This window comes from Pezoporus wallicus, unplaced genomic scaffold, assembly GCF_028554395.1.
Source record: "Pezoporus wallicus isolate ANWC-B61680 ecotype Strahan unplaced genomic scaffold, APGP_CSIRO_Pwel_v1 contig_161, whole genome shotgun sequence".
Classification (NCBI taxonomy): Eukaryota; Metazoa; Chordata; class Aves; order Psittaciformes; family Psittacidae; genus Pezoporus; species Pezoporus wallicus.
In genome coordinates, this window is record NW_026642654.1 from 6,378,136 (window position 1) to 6,402,805 (window position 24,670).

Here is a 24,670-nt window from a genome sequence, read left to right on the forward strand (position 1 = left end):
TTGCTTTGGAAACAGAAGTCATTAATTGTAACTTGTGATTAGAAAATGTTAACAATATATTCATATCTGAAGTTTGGGGATGGGAGACTTTGGAAAGAAAAAACCTCCACCCCCAACAGATAAAGATTTGTAGAAGCCTGTCACTGGCGGAGTGCCCTGGAAAAGAAATCTGAGAGATATTTTATGTCATAGTAGAAATCCAGATTATTCTAGTTTGATTTGGATCATAGTTAAAGCAACTATTTTTGCAATGAATTTCTATATTACTAAAAGTTTGGGTATTTTTTTTAGAATCATGGTATTAAAAGCTTTTTAAAAATGTAGAGCAACATAATTTGAGATACAAGTAGTCAGCTACACATACAGGTTACAGTCCTGTGGTACACCTTCAGTGACTCTTCAGCTGTGTTATAATGTGTGAGTACAAGAGGGAAACTGTTACTGGCTTGTTTTATATAGTAAGAGTTTGTAGTAAAAGTAGATTTGTAGATCATGTCATCCAAATGTAGGTAGTAGTTTGAAATCTGCACCCTTTTATTAGTCATTATGTTGTCTTCAGTTTCAGTTGTGTTACTTTTCAGTCACCTTTGTAGTGCTTGTGATGGTGTAACCAAAAAAGAAGGGATAGTTCATTGGGATAATAGCAAGTAGTATAAAAGGCTTAGAATACCCTTTGTGTATAGCTAAAATTTACTATTTCATGTTGTTTCTATGCATCCCTTTTTTTTTGAATTGGAGATCAATCATATTGCTACCATTAACAACTCTGAAAGACGAATATTTTCAGAGACTGTAAACTTGGTATGGTATTCCACATCAGCCCACACTTTTTCAGGCTTTGAAATATTATGTTCCTCCCTCCATTTAAGAAGCAAACATCTTAAACATAAATTTTTGCCATTTCACTAATGCCTGCCTTTGCCACATAACGTTGCTAATACATGGCTGATATGAAAAGATAAATATTTTTTTAATTGGCAGTTGCTTATATTAAACATGCATTTGAATTTTAGGTAGTCATATCTTAGATGAGACTAGCTAGTAGTGAAGCATGGTTGCATGTGCAGATTGGATCTTCCATTAAAAAGTCAAGATTCTCAAGGTCAGTTAATGTCCAAGTGAACTGTTCTCCCTTAGTTCATTGTACAAAGACTTTGTAGGAGTTTAGCTGGATAGAGCTGGGTTTCTTGTTCAAAGTCTTTGAAGACATTTTCTTGTGAATAGGTGAGGATTAAAATCAGAAAATTGTTGATAAGCTGAAAGAAAACATTATCAGTATAGCAAAATAGTAGTTGCTTTTTAGGCTGGTTATTACGGAAAAAGTACCAAAACTAGATAAGTGTGTTACTTGAGCATATCTAAGAGATACTGAGACAGTTAAAGTACTAAAGTGAAAGAGAGTCATACTGAAGATCAGATACTGTTCCTCTATCACTGGTAGTGGTTTGCCACCAGTGCTCTACCAGCTTACTGAATCATAGAATCATAGAATGTTTAAGGTTGGAAAGGACCTTAAGATCAAGTTCCACCCCCCCTGCCATAGTCAGAGATGCCTCACTGTAGACCATGTTGCCCAAGGCTCTGTCCAACCTGGCCTTGAACACTGCCAGGGATGGAGCATTTACCACTTCTTTGGGCAATCTATTCCAGTGCCTCACCACCCTCACAGTAAAGAATTTCTTCCTCATATCTAATCTAAACTTCCCCTATTTAAGCTTGAGCCCCTTACCTCTTGTCCTATCACTATAGGCCCTAATGAAGAGTCCCTCTCTGGTATCCTTGTAGGCCCCCTTCAGATACTGGAAGGCTGCTATGAGGTCTCCATGCAGCCTTCTCTTCTCCAGACTAAGGAGCCCCAACTTTCTTATCCTGTTGGTAGCTATGGTGTTAAGCTATGGAAAACAAATAAGGAGATGAGGTTAGAGTACCTTTGTGAAATACATCTGTGGGTTGTTGGTGTTGTAGGGTTTTTTGTTTGTGTTTTTGAGACCATCATCACCACCATCCTTTTATTGATTATTGAGAACTTGGGGCAAAGAGGCTGGGTGGACAGAGTTACCATTTCTATTGACTAGGAAGTCTTCCCATATGCTTATATTGTGGATATGAAGATACTGTTTGCTTTATCCAAGATACCTGTATTTGCAAACTGATGTTTATCCAAGATACCTGTATTTGCAAAAAAAAGATGAGTATGGGAATTGAACCACAAAATGGATGAAATAATACTAAGTGGAAGTTTTATCAGACATGTACTTTGCAATTTAAGGATTAACTGCATTTACTATATTCTTGTTTATGAGCTGGATAAATCTAGCTAAATCTGTAGTTTTTGTTCATTACTGCTGTTGGTGCTCTGCTGAAGACAGAAGCCCTCAAGAGAGGGAGGGCTCCAGGAAACTTAAGTAGATCAGAAGGGGTTTTTGGAAACAGTGATGGAGTTAAAATTTGAACCTCTTTAATTTCACATTAAATAAATAAATGCATGCAGTTTATTTTCATTAATGAAAGTGCTGTGAGGGTTTACTATTTGGTTTGTTGGTTTTTTTTTTTCTTCTCCTAGGTATGCCTTACATTTTGTTATACAAAGTGGCATTTCCTACTATATCATGATCATAATAGGAGTGGAGAATATGCACAAGTAAGTTTCTATTCTTAAAGTTTTTAATATGATTTTACAGGAATGCTACTGTTAAGGTTCTTTTTGTCACTGTGCACGTATGCTGTATTTCTGGTTGTATCACAGTATTCTAGTATTTTAATTCTGCTAACCATGGTTTTATTTCCAGGACAGAAAATGACTTATTTGGGTATTTTTGTCAGCTTTTTGGACTATCCAAAGCTTGTTACAGTTGGTAATATCCCACTGAGATTTCTTTTGTGTTCTCAGCATTCTGATTTGTTTTTTCGTTACTTTATCATACCTAATTGTATATCTCACAGATGAATTGACTGTACAAATATAATCTGATAACAGCCAGTGCCGGTAGAAGGAAGATGTCTGAAGGAAAAAGAATTTGAGATTTTTATTTTTTTTTTTAGATACTCTTTGTAAAATTACATATGTAGGCTATTATTTTAGGTATGCTTGAATGCATGATTAGATTAGCTGTATCTGAATCCATGTAGAATTGCACTTGTTTCTCTTCTTCAGTCATTCTTAAAAGCAGGAAAGACATTTATCTTATTACTGAATGCATATGCTTTATTATTCCACTAGTCTAGAGCTCAGAACCAAATTAGGTTCCCGCTGTGTTAATTCCTGCATAAATGTTTAGTAAAATAGCAAATCCTTGCTTCAGCGGGTTCCTGCAGGCTGTCAGGAAAGATGCTGATAAAAGTACCAAAAAGGAAAATTGCTTTACACAGGAAGTGCAAAGCCAGGGTGGCCTTAGTTCATGATCCTGCCTATTAGAACATTCTGCTTGTTTATACTGTGTTACTGAATATAATTTTAGTGTCTTTTGAAGTATCCCATATTGGCCTCTTATTTTGGGATTTTTCTACAGAGCCTGAGGTATTCAAACTACTGCAGATGTGAGAACTTCATTGGGTTGTATGGCTGGTTTATATTCTAATTTCATTAGTTTTTAATTGTTTTAAGGAACTTTTTCTTGTCAATTTCTCTTCAGATATGTAGCAATGTAAGTTACAACTTATGTAGCTTAACATTTTAAAAGAAATTACCAATGTGGTTAAGTGCTGAAAAGGGAGGTACCAGGCAGGAATACTTTGTTTTTTTTGTCATAACAAATTACATAGGTTTTTAAAAGGAAATCTAATGGTGATTTACTTCCCTAATAGCGAGAGGCAAGTAGGCATGTGTCTTTAATATTCCTGCGTTGGAGCAGGGGAACTCTGTAGTTCCTGATCCTCTCATTTCATGCCTGCTGGTTTAACTGTATGGCCTGACTGCATAAATGTTTGCTGTACTATGCACAACTGTGTATGTATGTTCTCTGTTACTCTTAGTTACTGTGCAGTTGGGAGGGTAAAACCTGGATTTGGCTACTTGGCTTATGTTGCTTTATCACAGTATGAATTAACATACCATGGGATAACACTAGAAAGCTCTTTTAGTGGAGGAAAATAAATTATCTAACAAATGGAGTAATTTGTTACTTCAGTTTGTGGACAATACTTGGATGCTGTGTGTGATGCTCCCGAAGCCATTTCTAGTAGGTGATACGGGCAAGACTGTACAAGGTTTGCTCCTTCCATTGCCACAGTATCCCAAAAGGGGTAATGCCTCTCGGTATCCCTTTATGCCTGTACTTTTTACTGAAGGAATGGCTGGATATGGTCCTGGGCAGCTGGCTGTTAGTGGCCCTGCTTGAGCAGTGTGTTGGACCATATGATCTCCAGAGGTCCTTCCTAAGCTCAACTGTTCCATGGTTCTATGTTATTTTGTTGCAGTCACAATTCTTTGTACTGTACCTATGGTCATGTAAGTTTGCTGCTTGAACACGGTAATGTAAAGAGATTTGAATTTGAGTGAACAAACCTTGGTTGTAACTGGTCTGCCCCCTGTGGAAGTGCTGCCTGGCCATCCCTTTCCTTGGGATCTGGGAATTCTAGTCCTCACTAAGTTCCCTTCCCCTCTTAGCCAAAGTCAGGACAGCAGTGCCTTGCTCCCCTTGTCCTTTGTTTCTTGCTGTGGCTTTGATAAACAGTGGGACGTTTGACAAAGGACGGGAAACTTGATGGTTTGAACTTTGAAATCTCGGATTAAGAGACAAGTTAGTCTTGTTCATCAGAGTGAACTAATTAATTCAACATGTTAATTGAGGCTCTTAATTTGTCAGTCAGGTGTTTAATAATGCTGAATGTCCTGACAGTTGATAGACAGGTTTGACTGCTATTGAGCCTACAGCTTTGATTGTTGTAAAAATTAGGTTAGATATTGTTTAAAAGTTATGTTTTCACTGAAATACAAAATGGTAAAGGCAAATTACTCTCATCCTGAGTTACTGGCAAGGTTTTGTAAGTGTCTTTGTTTCTTCAGAAATGAGAACATTCATAAGCCGAAATGATTTTTGAAAATGCGAATTAGGCTGTTTTTTTTTAGCTTTTGTTTGTTTCCGCAGGCCCTCGATCAGGGTAAATGTAAATTTGTTTTGTTTTGGTCTTTTTTCTTTCTCTTTTTTTATTGCTGTCTGCCTGTGAGTTGATCACAGATGTCTTGGTCTATGGAGAGCATACTTGATGTGGATAAAGGTTTTTTTTTTCTGTGCATAAGAGAATTTGAAGCAACAATCTAAAATTAGTCATCCTCAAATCACAAGACTGAAATAACAATATCTAACAATCTTCTTAGGGTTTCACTAAGAAATGCTATCAATTTCTAATGATTGGAAGCCTGCCACTAATTACAGTTCTTTGAAGGCGTGAGGGCATCTGGACAGCTGTAAGCTGTCTGATATAACTTCTCAGTTAGAAATTTGTAATTTATTTATGTCACTTGAATAAAAATGCCTGGTACATAGGTAGCTGCCAAAGGACAGTGGGCACAGCACTAAAAATACCTGGATTCAGAACTTGAGGTATTAATAGCTGCAAACTGTTCTGCATATGCAAACACAATTTTTCTGTGTTTTTGCTCTACAGTTAGTGTAAATAAGAAACTTATTTGAAGTTAAAGCAATTGAGAGATGAAAATTATTAAGGATGTTCTTATTCAGCCAAGGATAAATGCAAAATGGAGAAAGATGAGATCCTTTGATTCTGTAGCCTTAACACAAAGACTGAGAAAAACAAGTAGTGTTCTAGTAGCAATTTTTATTGTCTTATCAGATGTATGTTAAATGCAAAAAAAAACCCTCAACCTTTTAAAATTTTGCAAAGTTTTTGTATAGATGAAAATTGGATAGATTTTAAGCATAATTTCTACAATATGTATAGAAGTCTTATCCTCCCCTTTTAAAAATAAGCACCAAGGCTAATGAGTGGCTGTATTTGGGAACATATTTCAGTAGTTATCAACTAACTGTTCCAGTAGCCAAGATTGGATTTGGGAATGATTTGGAAATACTCTGTCTTGTGTGAAGAGCTATAGAAATGATTTGGGCAACTGAAACCAAGTATTGTTAAGAACCTGACTGGGTTCTTCTCAAGGAACTGCAAGACTGAACTATTTATACTGGAGATAAAAATGTGGAGAACTTCTACTTTAGCAGGCAAAGCATTACAAACTGTTAATAGTACTGAAAGCAAGAACGCTGTTTTCCTTTAGATGGAAACTCTTTTCTGCTATCAGGAATACTGTTGTGGCTCTATGCAGAAGGGTGTTTCACCTCTTGTTGAATTGGTTATTAAGTTGTTGCTCTGATTTTCTGTGGGATTTTTTGGGGAGGAGGATTTGGTCAGTTTTTCTTAATAGCAAAGCATATGGTCTGGCTGCTAGATGGCCTTCCTAGTCAGTTAAAACCTTTGAGGTTTTGCTTGTGTAATAGACTTTTCTTGTCTGTTTGCAGAGGTGAACACTTTTTCTTCAAGAACGCAGCTTATTTCATATGTGTATGCTAAAAAGGTAAACACAGAGTTAAAATAGAACTATAACACATAAATAAGCAGAGCTCATGGTCTGAAATTGGCTCCATGTTTTCATTAAAATTTTTCATGGCTCTTAATTTTGTCCTTAACTGCCAAGTTTCTTCTTTACATGGTTAAATTGAATGATCTACTTGAAAATACCTTCACTGAATTGACTGAGCAGATGAGAGCTCTGCACAACTCAAATTCTTATAACCTGCTGCTGCTACCTTAGTATTGTGTGGGAATGGGACTTGCATGGGGTATATCCTATAGTTCTTTGAAATTTAATAGCTGCCGCCCACATGCTCTTTGCATCACTTCTGCATGGAATTGCTCATCAAAACAGCTTAGTTTAAAACTGACCTATCAAATTAAAAAAAAAGCCCACAATGACAAAACCCCTCATATCCCTGTTTATTTTTGTGTAACTTGGAAACTGTGTCTAATAGTGCTAGAGGTTCTGATTTTCTTCGGTTTTGTTTGGGTTTTCTTTTTCGTTGAGTATGCTTTATAGACTTATTTATCTTCATTATTTGTTATATGTTTGATTCTTCTGATGCTTACCTAGAGATGAACACTTTCATGTTCTGAAGAGTGTGCATGGCAACACTGACTGGCACCAGGCAGTGATTCACTGTATGCTGAAGATCTGACAGAAATAGCAATTCAAATAGATGGCTCAGAAAGTGAGCGCTTGTTGAAGTAAACACCTGTGAAGGAATTTCCTAGTAATCCTTATGAATTTCTTTTGAAAGTATTTGCTTTAAATAGATATTTCAAGTTCATCCGCTTTAACTTCCTGTAACTCTTCTGGCTGTGCTTGGATAAAATTCAATGCATTACTTGAAACAATAAAAGTATAAGTTGAAAAATAATTTCATATATTAATCTTCCTTAGAACTGGAATGTTTGAATGGGAAGGACTTTGTCGATCATATTTTGTAATTACAGAAATGGAGTGAAAAGAGAACTAGGGTTTTTTTTTTTTTTTTGCCTTATTTTTAAATAAGGATTAAATACATTTATTTAATCTTTGGTATGTGTCCCCCATGTATATATAGAGAGAAAGAAGGAAGGATGGGAATCACATAGGGTCTGCAGCTTTGTGAAGGTTGATGCTTAAGTAAAAAGGCTGATAAAAGATAATTGACAACAATGCAAACTGAGGCATTTCTGAAGTATTGTAGCCACTTTGGTTACTTTGGTACAAAAGGGGCATATGCTACCTTAATGCAACTAGAAAAAGTTCTGATTGTATACGCTGTATTTCCAGGGAAAAGAGTCTAAATTGGTCTGGGTTTAAATCTTCCTCCCCCCCCCCCCCCTTTTTTTTTTTTTTTTAATTTTAGGTTTTACTTTGTTACTGGAGTTATTCAAAGAATGGAGATCTCAGAAGAGGTGTTTTAACAGTGCTGTTGGCATATGAAACCTCTATCATCACATTTCAGAGAACTCAGATAAAAATTGCTGAACTTCTGTTCTAAGAAGTAGCCATGCGTTATTGAGTATTGATGTTTATCTGAAAGAGGGTTCTCTTATTTCCCTAAACTTTAAATTGATAAATACTGTTTTTTTTCCATACTGTGTACTTGGTTTCTGTAAGCATATAGAGGATAACCTTTTCTTGGAAGGAAGCAGTAGTGTAAAATGGCTGGGTGTGTTAGAAATCTATCAGGACTGAGTTTGGTTTGCTTTTTTGGCTTGCACAGATCTCTTTTTTTTTTAACGATCTTTGTGCTCAAAGTGAAGCTGAGCAAAATCAAGCAAAAGAAAATTGATAGAGTAAATGTTTTCTGGGCTGTGTTTGTTTGGTAATCTCTGAAAGCTGTAGCATCTATATAGATACATCTTCAAGGCACATTACTCTGCCTGTCATGCTGCCAAGCAGCTTGACTGCTAGCAAATGAGCTCTGAGTCATGGTACTATTGCTGCATGGTTTATTACCTCAACAAACTATTGATGTCAAATAAATCAGTCTCCCTACAAAATGAAGTGGCAGAATAAACTGTACTTAGAATAGTTCAGTGAAAGCTGTGTTCTTCTTCAGCTCCTGGCAAAGACTGCCACTAATAAGAGTTGATTAAGAATTCTGGTTGCCTGGTATTAACTGAATTGAACCAGTGGTGTTTGTGATAGACCAGATGCAAGGGTTCTGTGTATTGTAATCAACTTTCTTCCCTAAATGCATGTTTCTGCATGGCTTTTTTTATTCTTTGGTGAAATATCTTGTCTTTGAGACAAATTTCACTTGAGTAATTATGATAAGCTCAGCAAGTAATAATTTCATTGTCCTTAATGGAGCTGTTGGCTGTGAATTATGCAAGTCAGTTTTGCCTGCAGAACTGCAAGTGGTGGTGTACGAAGTGTCTGGCTTGGAGCTGAAAGATGTTTGAATAAATCAATGATGATGACCCTTGTTATGAATGCAGAACAAAACACAGACATGCACAAAAGCTGTGTGTTTCCATTAAGGGAAGGTGGATGTAAATAAAAAGTATTGATATTTAAAACACACAGACTTCTTCACTTTAAAATTCAGTGTCTCGGTTCAACATATTGGTAAGTTTCACATAACATTTAAAGCTGATAAGTTTTGCAGATCACATGCCTTTACTGGAAGTCAAAGATGAGATCACAGAGTCATAGAATAGCTGAGGAAGGAAGCATACCTGAGTCCAATCCACCTGTTCGAAGCAGGACCAACTAAAGCAGGTTATTCTGTGAAACCCAAGTCTTCCTTATGAACATGATCCTGGATAGTTCCAGTTGTCATAAGCATGCTAGCCATTTCCTTTTGGTGTCTTGCTTCAATGTCTATTATAGGTGAAAATGTATTTGAGGTGACTTCATGCAGGTTAGTTTTCTGATATGATCTGGACTTCCTACAAAAGTTTTTTTTGTTCTTTAGTTTTCCCCCACCCAGTAGTTAAACATCCTTGTCAAATTTTAGGGTAATTGCACAGATTTATCTTTGTGAAATCTATTAGGCTCATTTCAGTTTAAAGGAAAATAAACCAATTACAATTGAGACAGTTATTTTGGTAGGAGGAGACAATGTTAGGCAACAAGTAGTACTAGTAGCAGGCTGTCTTCCTTTTGTACAAGGGAGAGTATCAATAATGCAAAGGGGAATAAGGGTGAGACGCACAAACCAAAGACTATGCCAAGAGAAAGTACATAACTTGTGTCTTTAAGTCGGTACAAACAGGTGGAAGCCAGCCTGAGTAATAAAGATAAGTTGAAAGGAGCATTTGATACCTCAGGTTTGGTTTTATTTCCAATTCACTTTTCAGTTGCTTTTGAAAACAAATGTGTTTCCAGTACTCAAACAACGAATACATTCTTCTGTGCTGTGAGAAGATATGCCAGGGATTTACTCAGTCTTTTCAGTAGGGGTGAATTGCCTGGACATTTTAGGAGGACTATGTGTAAGAAGTCCCATTTTCTTACATATCAGTTGGCATAGTTTTTAGCTGGGAAGCTTCTGTTTTATGACAGCAGATTTCAAACTTTGCTGTTTAAAAGTTGTGCTTGATTATGTTGAAAGGGAAGTGGGTAACTGTTGTGGTTTAAACCCAGTCAGGTAATTCGTTAACTCACCCCCCCCCTTCTTTCCCTCCCCCTCCTCCCGGAGGGACGGAGAGGAGAATCGAAAAGAATGCAACTCCCACGGGTTGAGATAAGAACAGTTTAGTAAGTAAGGTATAACAGAGATCACTACTGCTACCACCAATGATAATAATGATAAAGGAAATAACAAGGGAAGAGAATACATCACCTCAGCACCAGCTGACCGATAACTTGCCCCCAAGCCCGACCAAGCTCCGACCGATACCTCCTCCAGCCCTGCAGTCTCCCAGCCCTTCCGGATAACTCCCAGTTACATCCTGGGCATGACGTCCTCTGGTATGGAATAGCTCTTTGGTCAGTTTGGGTCAGGTGTCCTGTCTCTGCTTCCTCCCGGCTTCCCCTCCTCCCTGGCAGAGCATGAGGCTCACAAAGTCCTTGGCCAAACCAAAACATCATTGTTATCAGCTCTGTTCCCAGGCCGAAAGTCAAAACACTGCACTGCACCAGCTACCAAGAAGGAGAAACATGACTGCTACCGCTGAACCCAGGACAGTAACTTAAGAGTGTGAATGGCTTCATGATTCCTATTTTAAATCTCACTTAAGTGCTAGAGGAGCTTCTGGTGTTCTATTTGCTGAGAAATATTAGCAATATGGTACTGAAGGAGGTTGCTCTGTGTCTGCATCTGGTAGGAAGGTGTAAGTACTTTGGACAATGTAGCGTGTTAATCTTCAAAACTGTAGATTAAATAAAAAATTCTTAGTGTAGCCAAGTGCTAAGCAGTTTGCACAGTCATGACTAATCACAGGCACAACAAGAACTGTGAAGTCAGTAGGCTTGCAAAAGGAAGCTCTGGGTATTTCAGTGTGTGATTTCTTAGAGTGAATAATCTGTTTTATTAATAGATCATGTCACATGGGAATGCACAACACATACAAGTAATGCACAATTTTGAACAACAGTCATATAGCTGGCTTTCTTTTTCTTGGTATTCTGCTCTTTCTAGGAGTCTGTTTTAAATCCCAGTCTTAATCCTGGTTTTTCAGTTCATTGGGTGCTTCCTTTTCTGCTTCCCTCCACCATGGTATCCATTTGCAATGCCACATCAAATGTGGCATCATCCATGTCATGTGTCTGATCACTGACTTCTAGCGTTGATATCAAGTGCTAATTTTTTGTGGTTGGTATTACTGCTAATGTAGAAAGATTTTAATCTTTAAAGCAGCCCACAATCTATTGGCAGCTTTAAGGACATCTTGTGAGGTATGAATGAGGGGGTGTGCTATACTGAGAACTAGTAAGATTCTGATAATTGCTCATGTAAGGTGTACAGGTAGCAGCTAAAACTTGGTAAATATATTTTAATAAATCAAAAGAAAAAACCTGTAGAGACATTTCTTTGTTTTGTTGGGGTTGTTTTGTGGTGGGTTTTTTTTTTCTTCCTGCAACATGGAGGTACGGCCCATTGGTAAGCAGTACTCACTTTTTGTCTCCAGCTGTAGTAAAACAAAGTCCAGGCTCCTTTGGCTCTCTTTCTCTGTGTGACCCTGGTGCTCTGGAAGGCTGACCAGTAAATACTGTAGGCACATTCTTCCGCAAACAGAGGGCAGTCATGTAAAATTGTGGCCTTGAGGGCATTGTTTTTCAGCTGACTGTAGAAGGTTTGCTTTAGAAATTAGTGTAAACAGTGTGATTTTGATTTCTGAAGAATTGTCCTTACGGTAACTTCTTACCACTTTATATGGTAACAAAATTGCAATCTGTCTGTGTGAATGTGATGCAGAATGTTATATTCCTGAGCCGAAGGGAACTTTTCAGGAGAACGAGGGGGCCTTGCTACCAAGCTGCTGTGAGAGCTGCAGTCAGAAGCCAGTAGCTTCTTCATCATTCCTAGCTGCTGGAGAGCAGAATAACAGATTTTGCCATGTCTTGTATAAATGTTTGAAGTAACAACATCCATATCCAGGTAGGGTATCACCAAAGGCTTTCTAAATATTTCAAAAGGGTGTGAAAGCAAAACTTGGTTCATTAGTGGCTTCTGAAAAGTGGGTTGAAATAAGGATTTGTTCTGATGTTTGCTTGGTATAAAGTATGTGGCTTTGGAAGCTGTTGAGTTTCTCTGGCATTTTTCCACACTTCATGTTTGAGCAATTGGTGTATGTGACACAATCTGTATAAACAGTAGAAGGGCCTAAATAAAGGAGCCTAAGGCACCTAGGAGCAGATTGAGTTTGGTTTGTTGTGCCAGCTATGCTTTGCTATTCATATAACTACTTTTTTAAAGATTCTGCAAAGGTATTCCCTTTGCAGTGTAGAAGTGCATGTATCTCAAGCCTATGGAATTATTTCTGCTCCTAAACACTGTCCTCTTATGAATGAAGTTTGAAATACAAAGTACAACATAAACCATCCAAAACACACAAAAATTGGATGGAGTCCCTGTTCAGTTCTTAGTGTGCTGGAGATTCTTCTGCTGAAAGTAGTAAACACCATGTATTTTAGCAGTTAATAATAATGCATTAGGTTATGAGGAAACTGATGCTTCCTAATCCTGGTAAAATGGGAAATGGTGGAAGTAATGTCAGTGTTGACTTGATGCATCCATTCCTCGCAGGCATGTGAGAAGCAGAATGGAGAAGTAAAATAGTTCTTTATCTTTTGAATCTTCTCATATAGGTGTTAACTGATACAGAAACACCTATTATCATAAGATATTTCTTGGAAAAATCATCAGATCAGCACTGGGACCAGCTGTTTGAGGTATCTTTTATGAGAATAGTAATGACCTACTGTGTACTTGTGGTCTTCATGAAATTAAACTGTTATCTGATAATCCATAATATATTTCTTCAGTGCTTCATAATCACATGTTGGATTTACTTTCCTTACTTTCTCATTGTAAGAATGAAAATACGTGAACATTCAGCAGATAGTTTCTGTATCTTAATTGTTCTTTTTCTTCACCATCTGCAAACACACGAACATTGTGGCAGACGTCTGGTTTGTTCTGAATAGACGCCTAAGTTCCCACGTCACGGGGTGTTAACAGTGATGACATATGTTTGAAATGGCATTCAGTCAAGTCACTGACCAACCCATATAGGTCACTTTCCTTTGCTCTCCTTGGCAGTGAGAATTCTTGCCGTGTTCCTGTCCCTGTGTGCAGCTGTGATTAAGAATTGTAGGTAGTGATTAACAGGTAACTCCTGCAACTTCTGTTTCATTTGGCAGTTGAGTGAAGATGGAGAAAAAAGAAACCAAACAACCCAAACAAAATAAAAAGTAGTTGAATGATGGACTTTGTGTATTTATTTTTGTCCTGACTTGTTGGGCTTTTTGTGTAATCAGGCTTTGTCATTGGGTAACTTCAGCAGACAATCCTTGAACTATCAGTGTGGTCAGTTAAGAATTCTCTGTCAAAGGGAGTCTTTTGCAAATGGAAATATTGATTAGCTGTGCCAGAGAAGTTCAAAGTACCTCATCTCTTAGAGAGAGTCTGAAGGATTCCGGAATGGGACTCCTGCCAGATGGATGCTGGATGCTTTAGATGCCAGGAGTTCTGAGGAGGCAGAAGGAGAAAATGGGTGGTAGCCTTAGCATCAACCAGACAGTTCTCATTAAAGGCTCAACAGAGCCTTCCCCTGCAGCAACTGGTTGCTTTGTCTGCTCTGCCACCATCTTTTTTTCTGGTGGCAAAGTTTTAGGCTTGGGATCCATACAGGACCAAGTCCTAGTTTTCTAATGTTTACCTGAAATAATCTGTTTTATTAATTATATTAGGCTGAAAAGTCTTTGCAGAATCAGAGGATGGTTGAGGTTGGAAGGAACCTCTAGGCTTCACCCTCATGCTCAAGCAGGGCCACCTAAAGCTAGTTGTCCAAGACCATGTCCAGTTGGCTTTTAACTGTCTCTAAGGAGAGAGAGACTCCACAATGTCCTTGGGGAATGTGTGCCAATGCTTGGTCACCCTCACAGTAAAAAAGTGTTTCCTGCTGTTGGGACAGCACCTTCTGTGTTTTAGTTTGTGCCCACTGCCTCTGATCCTGTCACTGGACACCACTCCAGGAGCCTAGCTCCGTTCCCTTAAGAAAACTTGTTGAGATATCCAAGTCTACCAGCTTCAAAACAATCCCAACTTGCTTTTGCACAACGTTTTAGCCACATTATTTGCCTGTTTGCTGTATCTGAGCCATAGTGGTTATTTTATTGCATGTTCAGTTTTGCTTTTTCACTTTTTCATTCTTTCACTTAGTACCTGAAGACATTTGCAGATTTCCAAAGATCAGGTCCTCCTTTTAGTATTAATGGGGTTAATTGTTTCTTCACAGTTAAGTTGCTTTCTGGTACCCTTTCTTAAGAAGGCAGGCTTTGTGTGGGTTGTGTTGTTTTTTTCTTTTTTCCTTCCCTTCGGTTTCTTGGTGAAAGGAAGCTAATGCTATGCTTGTGCACTTGAAATTGGCCAACTTAGCCATCCGTTTGTACATGTTTCCCTTCAGTAGCTGCACCATTCTGAGAACTTGTTAATGGTTGCATTCCTGTTTTCCTTCCACCTACTGCCTTCCTCTCCTGTCTTTCTGTAGAACACTGTGGCACCTTGACCTTTTGTTTGTGCACTGCTGTGCCTTTCCATACTCTTCAGTTAGAGTGGCACATTAATTTTTCTTGAATTTGAACTGGTGATATTTATCTGACTGTTATGTATTTGGTGCTCTTGTGTTTACCTATATCCATGTTATAAATGCTTTCTGCAGGTCAAACTCTGACCTAAGTTTGGGCAGAGGAAGGCCCTTTTGGCTTCAGGCAGGAAAGAAGTTGTTGCATGACTTCTACAGGCTTTTGTGATAATAAGTATTGGACGGTATTAGAGAGCCAAGTACTTCCAAATTATTGTAACGCTCCTGTTCTTTTTGAAGGGATTAACTACTCTCCCAAATACATGATGCTGTTACAGAATCTCATTTCCTCTAGGGTTCTTCTAAAAGACCATTTGGCGATAATCCTCTGTGCTTGGGTACCTTAGCTGTAAAAAACCCCAGGCAAGCAAACAAACAAACCTCAAACCCCTGAAAACCAAACTGGAAATTCCCAACCCCACTCCCACCCCCCACTCCAAAACATAACCAAAAACGTCGCAAAACAAACAATAACAAAATCCCAAACCCCACAAATCCTTGTGTCATCGCTTGCTGTCATTTTGTAGTCTGACACGTTCAGTATAGCGAAAGCTAAGAAGAGGGAAGTACGTTGGGAAAGGCGAGTATGAAGCAGGTCTTCTGGCTTTACCATTAATTGGTAGCTGTTATTTTAATTCTACAACTACAATTAATATTATTAAAAAAATAAAATGTTTATATCATGCTTTCCATCTGAACCTTGGGGAGGGGGAGACAATTTCTAAAAGGAGAATAGCAGCTTTACCCTTTAAATGTCATAGGCTATTTTGGAGATTGTTTGGCTGCAGTAATGAAAGATACTATCTTCCTGATACTTGAACTAGATAGATAGAATTAAATGAAATGTGATTTCCAGAGGCTGCATAAAGAGAGGTCCAAATCCATAGGACACATTCCTAAATAGTAAGTGAGCGTTTGTGGACTTCCTCAGCAACCTAGAAGTTATTTCAGACACCTGCCTGTCCTATTCCCAGGTATTCTGCTGACATACAAAGCTGTCTAAAATACAGGGTGCAGAAAGTCTACTGACTAGCTACTAGTGTGGAGGTCACCATTTAAATGAAGCAAGTATAAACATTTCTTTTAGATGAGCTCAGACTTTTAGAAAGAGATTGATTCTTGGTGATTTGTCACTATTAAAATGTTGATTGAAAACTGAAGGCTTATTCTGAGCCGAAGAGTGTTACAAGTACTGTTGAATTGGGGTTTGTTCTGTTTTTTCTTAAGTATAGAAGCTTTCTTTGCTTTTAAGTGCATTACTTTGGTTTTAATGCTTATGCCCTTTGGCAGACTAGATAGACTATGAAGAGATAGCAGGAGTAGACTGGAAACAGTATTCCATTTCTGCCTATGCTGTCTTCTTCCAGTTGCAGAAAAGGAAAAAAAACCAGTAAGACTTGTGTCAACAGATCAACACCTTTGGAAGTGCCTTTTTTGAAGAAAGAAGCCTTCATCTTTCTTCATGCTTCTCTGCCTGCTTCTTTCTTATTCTGCTGATCAGGGCGTGTCTTTTTGAAAATCAGTGTGTGGGTGCAGTTCTGCTGCCGAGTCCAAGATCACTGCTCGAGGAGGAGGAGAAAAGCTTTTGATGAAATATAACTTTCAGGTTTTTAATCCATATTGTCTTTACATCTGTTCCTCAGGTAAATATGTGTATTTGGGGGTTTTATGAAAGTTTGGGGAATAACGTGCCTCCCTGAGGACTATTGTCAATGTTGCTTTGGCTGCAAACTTCACATTCTCATTTAGGATACATTTAGAACTCAAATGTCATAGTTCCATTACTAGATTTGCAACTGGCTCAATGTTTTCTTTCCTTTTTATGGAAATTAAGGAATCCAGTATTCTAAGCATAGAATTTGAATTTCTGAATTTCGTCAGAGATTCTGTCATCTTTCTTACGATCCCTGCTTTCCCAAAGGTATTAATAAGAGATGTTCCGTCTGACTTTTCCAGGAGAAAAGCATGTGGAGTAATCGAGATAACATGTAGAAGGAAAAGAAGTGTGAGAACTTTAGCTCAGTTCAGTTTTCTACACTGCTTGCATTTTATTTTTGCATTTAATGATGTGTTCAGTGGCTTATTGCAAAGAAACTCGATACACGAAGTATTTGAACAATTTGTGAATAAGAACATAGAAAAAAGATTGTGGGTTACCTCCCTCTTACAAACAAATGTTTCAGAAATGACGGGTGCTAAAGCCTCATTCTCGCTCAAAAATGTTTGCACTGATCAAGGGACCCGAGAGGTGTAGACTGCCCACCCACCCTCGCAGCAAAGCTGAACTGAATTAAGTGTATTTAGTGTATGGTATATGTGTTCAAAACCAGCTGCATGATTATATAATGAAAAAAAAAGGAAATATTAGCAGCGAGCATAACCTTGGTTTGACAAGGTTGGAAGCATTTAAAAGAAAGCCGAGTAGTACAAAAATGTTGGGACACACAAACAACTCCCACGGGTGTGTCTCTTTCATTCCTGTTCTTGAGTTTGTCTTGCCAGATCATCAGCATCTTGACTGGCTCCCACAGCTGTTTTATCTCACTATTGCATCTGAGCTCTTAACAGGCTCTAAATTATGAATACTTTAAATACATACATCTCTTCATCTACACACAGGACATCTTTTAAGGCAGATTCCTATTCTCTCATTTCTAAAAATGTTTACTTGGGAAATAAAACCCGGTAGCAGAATTATGAAAAAACAAGGCTGGAAGGGATTTAAGAGTTCATCTACTCAAAGGCAGTCTGAGAGCTTTCAGACATATTAATTAAATTATCAAAAATAATAATTAAAAAAAACCACAAAGAGCTTTCAGTCTTGTTAGGCACTCTGCATAGGCGCTTAGCTATGCTTGCGGTTAGATTGTGCTAGAAATTAGCTTAAGCTTAGCCTAAATCATCTGTACTTTGTGCCCCTTCATCTGTATAGGAAAATGTATTCTCTTGCTGTTTGCAGCAATGTTCTATTTATATTGTCTCCTTTCAGTCCAGTAAAGCCTGGACAAATCTATTTGAATCTCTCCTCAGTCTGTGTTTTCAAGGTCTCTCTCCATTTCTGTGTAGCTGCTTTTGGACTTCTTCCAGTTGTTCTGTGTCATTTGGAGATGTGCTTTTCAAAACACATTGAGGTGTTTGTAATGCTAAGTAGGGTAAAAAGCTTTTTCTGTCTTCTTTGCAATGCTGTGACTTTCCACAGATTCTTTTCTGCTTTAATGCTACCTAATAGTTGGTTTCTATTACACATTTGTATGGTTGATTATTTACAGTGAAAATTGTGCTTTTGCACACAATTTAATTCAACCCTGTCTGATGCTTTTAAGCCTTTCTTAATTTTTTTCTCAAGTAACTTGGGTTTGTGATTGACTAAGTATTTGCAGTTTTTATAATGTCCACCTGCAGATATAATTATTGTACTTACTGTTACCAAAATACTTGAATGTTTCTTATTGTTTTGATATATTTGAGTTAGCAGAACAATACCTGATACATCCTTATTGGTGAAACACCATCAAATGCTTATGCTTGCCTGTACCTCACACTGGCTATGCTAATAGGGTAGCTTTGGTCATGACAGTTACGAGGCTTTGGGTGTGCATGGTATGGCTCATATGGCATTCTAAAGAACCTTAGCCCTTTTTTCCAAGATTTGAGAAAATGCTACCCCAGCTAAATTTTTCTCAGTGGGTAACTATTAGATATGACTAAGCTGCAATTAGCTTAATATCTTTTAAATTTAACTTTTATTTTGATTTGTCAAGTCTTATTTCTTCACATTGTTTGAGTCCTAGAATTTGTTTTCTGAAATTGGCAATATGGCATTTATGATTTACAGGCTATTCAGTTTGCGTGGTTTTGAACATATTGTAAGAAGAAAAGATGAATTGAAAGCAGCTTCTTGTGACTTACTCTTAAGCATTAAGTGTTTGTTAGAGGCAAAGGACTGTTGTCTATTAAGTATCATCAATAAGGGGAAGCTAGTAGAAACAGACTTCTGGGTAAAAATTTAGCAATCTTTTGACTCAAATAGCTGTATTAATGATATAGAAAAAAACCCCCAACATTAAAAAATCACAGAATCAGAATAGTTGATGTTAGAAGGGACCTCTGGAGGTAATCTGGTGTAACCCCCTGTGCTGAAGCAGGACTGACCAGAGCATGTTGCCCAAATCTACGTCCAAATGGCTTTTGTGTATTTCCAAGGATTTCCAAGGACGGAAACTCTACAACCTTTGTGGGCAACATGTGCCAGTGCTCGGGCACTCTGAAAAGAACAGAGTACTTCCTGTTATTCAGACAGGGCCTTCTGTGCCCTTTGCCTCTGCAAAGAGCCATGCTCCGTCTTGTTTGCACCTTCCCTTCACATATATGTATGCATTGATGAGATCCCCCTGGGCTTTCTCTTCTCCAGGCTGAACATTCATAGAATCATAGAATGGTTAGGTTTGAAAAGGACCTTAAAATCATCTAGTTCCAACCCCCCTGCCATGGGCAGGGACACCATGCACTAAACCTCTCTCATTTTCCTTGGGGGCCCTTCATGGGTCTCACTTAAGTATGTCCACATCTGCCTTGTGCTGAGGAGCCCAGACTGGATGCATTACCCAGTTGTGACTTCACCAGTAGAGGGAATGGATCACTTCTCTTGACCTGCTGGCAACACTTTGCCTAATTTGCTGAACAGTTGCTGGTAATACTATTTTCTTCAGACAAAGAAAGACTTTGGGGAGCTTCAGAACTAATGGAAGGCATCAAATGGACAAAAAATGACAGGCTTAGTTCACTGAAAACTTAATTCACTTAGTGCACTGAAAAAGCAAACAATACTTAGCTGAGGTTGTTCAACTGGGCATACAACATAGCTTGAAATTAGGAATGGGATCTATATAAAATGGAAGCATGTACTGGGTTCAGCAGTAGCAGTCATGTTTCTCCTTTGTGGTAGCTGGTGCAGTGCTGTGTTTTGACTTCCAGCCTGGGAACAATGTTGGTGAAACCGATGTTTTTGGTTGTTGCTATGTGATGTTTACCCTGACCAAGGACTTTGTGAGGCTCATGCTCCACTGGACTGTGTGGATCAGATGGCCTGGCACATCAGTCCCACAGAAGTATAAGGCTCTAGTAGATAGCGGTGCACAGTGTACCCTGATGCCATCAAGCTGTCAAGGGGTGAAACCCATCTGTATTTCTGGAGTGACAGGAGGATCCCAAGAGTTGACTGTGCTGGAGGCTGAAATCAGCCTGACTGGGAGGGAATGGCAAAAGCACCCTATTGTGACTGGTCCAGAGGCTCCATGCATCCTCGGCATAGACTACCTCAAGAGAGGGTACTTCAAAGACCCAAAAGGGTACCGATGGGCTTTTGGTATTGCTGCTTTGGAGACTGAGGAAATTGAGCAGCTGTCTACCTTGCCTGGTCTCTCAGAAGATCCCTCTGCTGTGGGGTTGCTGAAAGTTGAAGAACAACAAGTGCCAATTGCGACCACAACAGTGCACCGGCGGCAATATCGCACCAACCGAGACTCCCTGATTCCCATCCATCAGCTGATCTGTAGACTGGAGAGTCAGGGAGTGATCAGAAGGACCCCCTCGCCCTTTAATAGCCCCATATGGCCAGTGCGAAAGTCTAATGGAGAATGGAGACTAACAGTAGACTATTGTGGCCCAAATGAAGTCACACCACCATTGGGTGCTGCCGTAGCGGACATGCTAGACCTTCAGTATGAACTGGAGTCAAAGGCAGCCAAGTGGTATGCCATGACTGATATTTCCAATGCATTTTTCTCAATTCCTTTGGCAGCAGAGTGCAGGCCACAGTTTGCTTTTACTTGGAGGGGTGTCCAGTTCACTTGGAACCGACTGCCCCAGGGGTGGAAACACAGCCCTACCATCTGGCATGGACTGATCCAGACTGCACTGGAACAGGGGCAAGCTCCAGAACACCTGCAATACATTGATGACATTATTGTGTGGGGTGGCGCGGAGCGGGGCCAGGCAGTCCGGCGGGAAGGGCAGGGCCCGGCCGGGACGGCTCTGTGGTGAAGTGGATAGCGCATTGGACTTCTAGCGTGTGTGCTGAGGGGAGTCATTCAAAGGCAGGGTCTCCTCTACACATCATGCAACTGATGCTACATGGAGTAAATGGGCTGCACTAATTACACAACGAACTCGAATAGGAAATCTCAGTCGTCCAGGCATTCTAGAAGTCATCATGGACTGGCCAGAGGGCAAAGATTTCGGAATGTCACCAGAGGAGGAGGCGGTGCATGCTGAAGAGGCCCCACCATATAATAAACTGTCAGAAAGTGAAAAGCAGTATGCCTTGTTTACTGATGGCTCTTGCTGTATTGTGGGAAAGCATCGGAGATGGAAGGCAGCTGTATGGAGTCCTGGACGACAAGTTGCAGAAACTGCTGAAGGAGAGGGTGAATCGAGTCAGTTTGCCAAGGTGAAAGCCATCCAGCTGGCCCTGGACATTGCTGAATGAGAAAAGTGGCCAGTACTTTACCTCTATACTGACTCATGGATGGTGGCAAATGCCCTGTGGGGGTGGTTGAAGCAAGGGAAGCAGAGCAACTGGCAGCGCAGAGGTAAACCCATCTGGGCTGCTGCACTGTGGCAAGATATTGCTGCCAGGGTGCAGAACCTGGTGGTGAAGGTACGTCATGTAGATGCCCATGTACCCAAGAGTCGGGCCACTGAGGAACCCCAGAACAACCACAAGTGGATAAAGCGGCTAAGATTGAGGTGGCTCAGATGGACTTAGATTGGCAACATAAAGGTGAATTATTTTTGGCCCGGTGGGCCCATGACACTGGGCCATCAGGGCAGAGATGCAACATATAGATGGGCCCGTGATCGAGGGGTGGACTTAACAATGGACACTATTGCCCAGGTTATTCATGAGTGTGAAACATGTGCTGCAATTAAACAAGCCAAGCAGTTAAAGCCTCTTTGGTGTGGAGGACGATGGTTGAAGTATAAATATGGGGAGGCCTGGCAGATTGACTATATCACACTGCCGACATCCTGCCAAGGCAAGCACCATGTGCTTACCATGGTGGAAGCAGCCACCGGGTGGCTGGAAACATACGCTGTGCCCCATGCCACTGCCCGGAACACTATCCTGGGCCTTGAGAAACAGATTTTGTGGCAACATGGCACCCTAGAGAGAATTGATTCAGACAATGGGACTCATTTCCGGAATAACCTTATAGATATTTGGGCCAAAGAGCATGGCGTTGAGTGGGTATATCACATCCCCTACCACGCACCAGCCTCTGGGAAAATCGAACGGTACAATGGGCTGTTAAAAACTACACTGAGAGCAATGGGTGGGGGAACTTTCAAGCATTGGGTGACACACTTACCAAAGGCCACCTGGTTGGTCAACACCAGAGGATCTGCCAACAGGGCTGGCCCAGCCCAGTCAGAACTTTTACATATTGTAGAGGGGGACAAAGCTCCCGTGGTGCATATGAAGAATTTGCTGGGGAAGACAGTCTGGGTTATTCCTGCTTCGGGTAAAGGCAAACCCACTCGTGGGATTGCTTTTGCTCAGGGACCTGGATATACTTGGTGTGTAATGCAGGAAGATGGGGAAGTCCGATGTGTACCTCAAGGGGATTTGATTTTAGGGGAAAACAGCCAGTGAACTTAATTGTATGCTGTTGCCTGCTGTGTAATACTCTTATAGCCCATCAACTAGATGTCTCCAGGTCAGCAGTGACTAGCCCTGACTTCCCTCCAACCATCATCCCAACAGAGAATGAACTTTGATAGAACCGGATGGGTTCCGCACTAAAGGAACGACCAGCATCAGCAGGCAACGATCCAATACTGCACACAGCCTTTCCTGCCCTGAAAGATTGTTACAAGAGATGGAACCTGACATCATGGACCGAATGGACTCGGCAGCATTATAGGGGTTGGTCCATGCACTAAGAAAATGATCTTTTTCTCTTGGTCTGTGTATATGGATGTATATATGTGGGAGAGCGATGGTGTATTGAAAATGTGGGATCTGAGCATGACGTGAATGGTATGGAGTAAGGGGTGGATAATGTCCTGGGTTCAGCAGTAGCAGTCATGTTTCTCCTTCGTGGTAGCTGGTGCAGTGCTGTGTTTTGACTTCCAGCCTGGGAACAGTGCTGGTGATACCGATGTGTTCGGTTGTTGCTAAGTCATGTTTATCCTGACCAAGGACTTTGTGAGGCTCATGCTCTGCCAGGGAGGAGGGGAAGCCGGGAGGAAGCAGAGACGGGGCGCCTGACCCAGGGTAGCCAAAGAGGTATCCCATACCACAGCACGTCATGGCCGGGGTGGGGGGTAACTGGGAGTTCCGGGTGGGACTTGTTTCTTGGCCGGTGGTATCGTATTCTCTTCCCTTGTTATTTTCCCTTATCATTGTTGTCGTTGGTGGTAGCGGTGGTGATTTGTGTTGTACATTGGTTGCTGGACTCTTCTTGTCTCAACCCGTAGGAGTTGCCTTCTTTCGATCCTCTTCCCCGTTCCTCTGGGAGCGGGGAAGGGGAAAGCCCTGGGGTGGGGGGGCCTCGACTGCTGTCAGCCCGGCACCACTCACTGGGAGTGAGTGAACAAGTTGCCTGACTGGGTTTAAACCACGAGAAAGCAACTCCAGGAGAACTTCATGAAGCAATCCTGTGTGAAGTGGCGAAGAATAGAGAAGGCATAAGTGTCCTTACATTAATAGGGAATGTGGTGTCATAGAGAGCCCGCTGTCAAGGACTTCGTTTCACATGGAGTACTGCTCGATTACTGAGGATCTGGGGAACATTAGGAAAACCGAAGAGGCTTGGAAAACTCCAAGGAGAAACTGAAGACATTTGAGTTGGTAATCTTGAAAAAGAAGTTAATTAGAAGAGATGTAAGACCAGAACCTGCTTAAAGCTGTTTGTCTGCATAGGAGAAATTGCACTTCTGTTGTAGGGCAGTGGGGAGGAGACTGAGTAGGGTTCTGAGATGGAAAGCTGGATTTGATGTTCTGTTGTTGCTGGGAAAGTACAAGAAGCAGGAATTAGGTCTGACCTCTCCAATAGGGGTAGCCATTCCTAAAAGTAGTATTTTTGTTCCTGGCAATCTGTTGCCCTGAACAAGTATCTAATGATATACCTAGTTTGGGTATGCATAGAGATGTATATGGACAGGATATGGAAGGCAGCTTGTTAACGTCTCTCATGAAGAATGTGAAACCAAGTCGCTTTTGAAATTCTGCTTCCAAAAGATGCAAGTGTTTGCTTCTATCTCAGTTCATAGTTGAAATCTAGATTTTCATTTTCTAGCATTTTCCTGGGGCCAAGACCATAGGAAAATACCAAGAAGGGCTTCAATATCCTTACCAGAGAGAAAGGATTCTGGGAGCTTTATAAATGCTAGGCATCAAAATCTGTAAATGGTTTCCAGCTGTAAGGAATTAAAATAAAGCCTTCATAAGGTAAACTTTTAAAGAGAGACTTTTAAGTTCATCTTACTTAGCTTCTGATACAGCACAGACATAGTATTCCCCACAGTTAAACCAGTAACTTGTTTAATTAAATGTATTTCAAAATCAAGAGTGGGTGATTTTGTTGAAGATTGAGAGTCATAAAATGTTTTCTGTTAAAAGTTGACTCCTGTAATTGCTTTTATTGATTCACATCTGAATGTTTTGAGCTATATTCCTGGTATTATTTCTTGTATGCCTGTGTGGTTTTTGCCTTCTTAATATTTCTCCTAATGGACCTCCCATACTTTCACTATGAAAATAATGTTTGTCTTCTAACCAGGGTTTTTCTAGTCTGAGCTATTGTGCTATGTGATTCTCATACCCACTTCTGATTTATCTGCTCCTGACAAGGATACTGTGAGTTAACTGTGCCATTGGGTTGATCTT

At 40.1% G+C, this 24,670-nt stretch overlaps 1 protein-coding gene across 3 annotated transcripts in view; it reads left to right on the forward strand.

Annotated features, from left to right (window-relative positions):
* Positions 1-24,670, forward strand: part of MBOAT2 (membrane bound O-acyltransferase domain containing 2) — a 166,226-nt gene that overhangs the window by 94,720 nt on the left and 46,836 nt on the right. For all 3 annotated transcript variants that reach the window (XM_057431886.1, XM_057431885.1, XM_057431887.1), the window contains one exon: positions 2,564-2,641. In XM_057431886.1, the coding sequence (XP_057287869.1) occupies positions 2,610-2,641 (32 nt within the window). In that variant the 5' untranslated portion in view covers positions 2,564-2,609. The remainder of the gene's footprint in view (positions 1-2,563; positions 2,642-24,670) is intronic.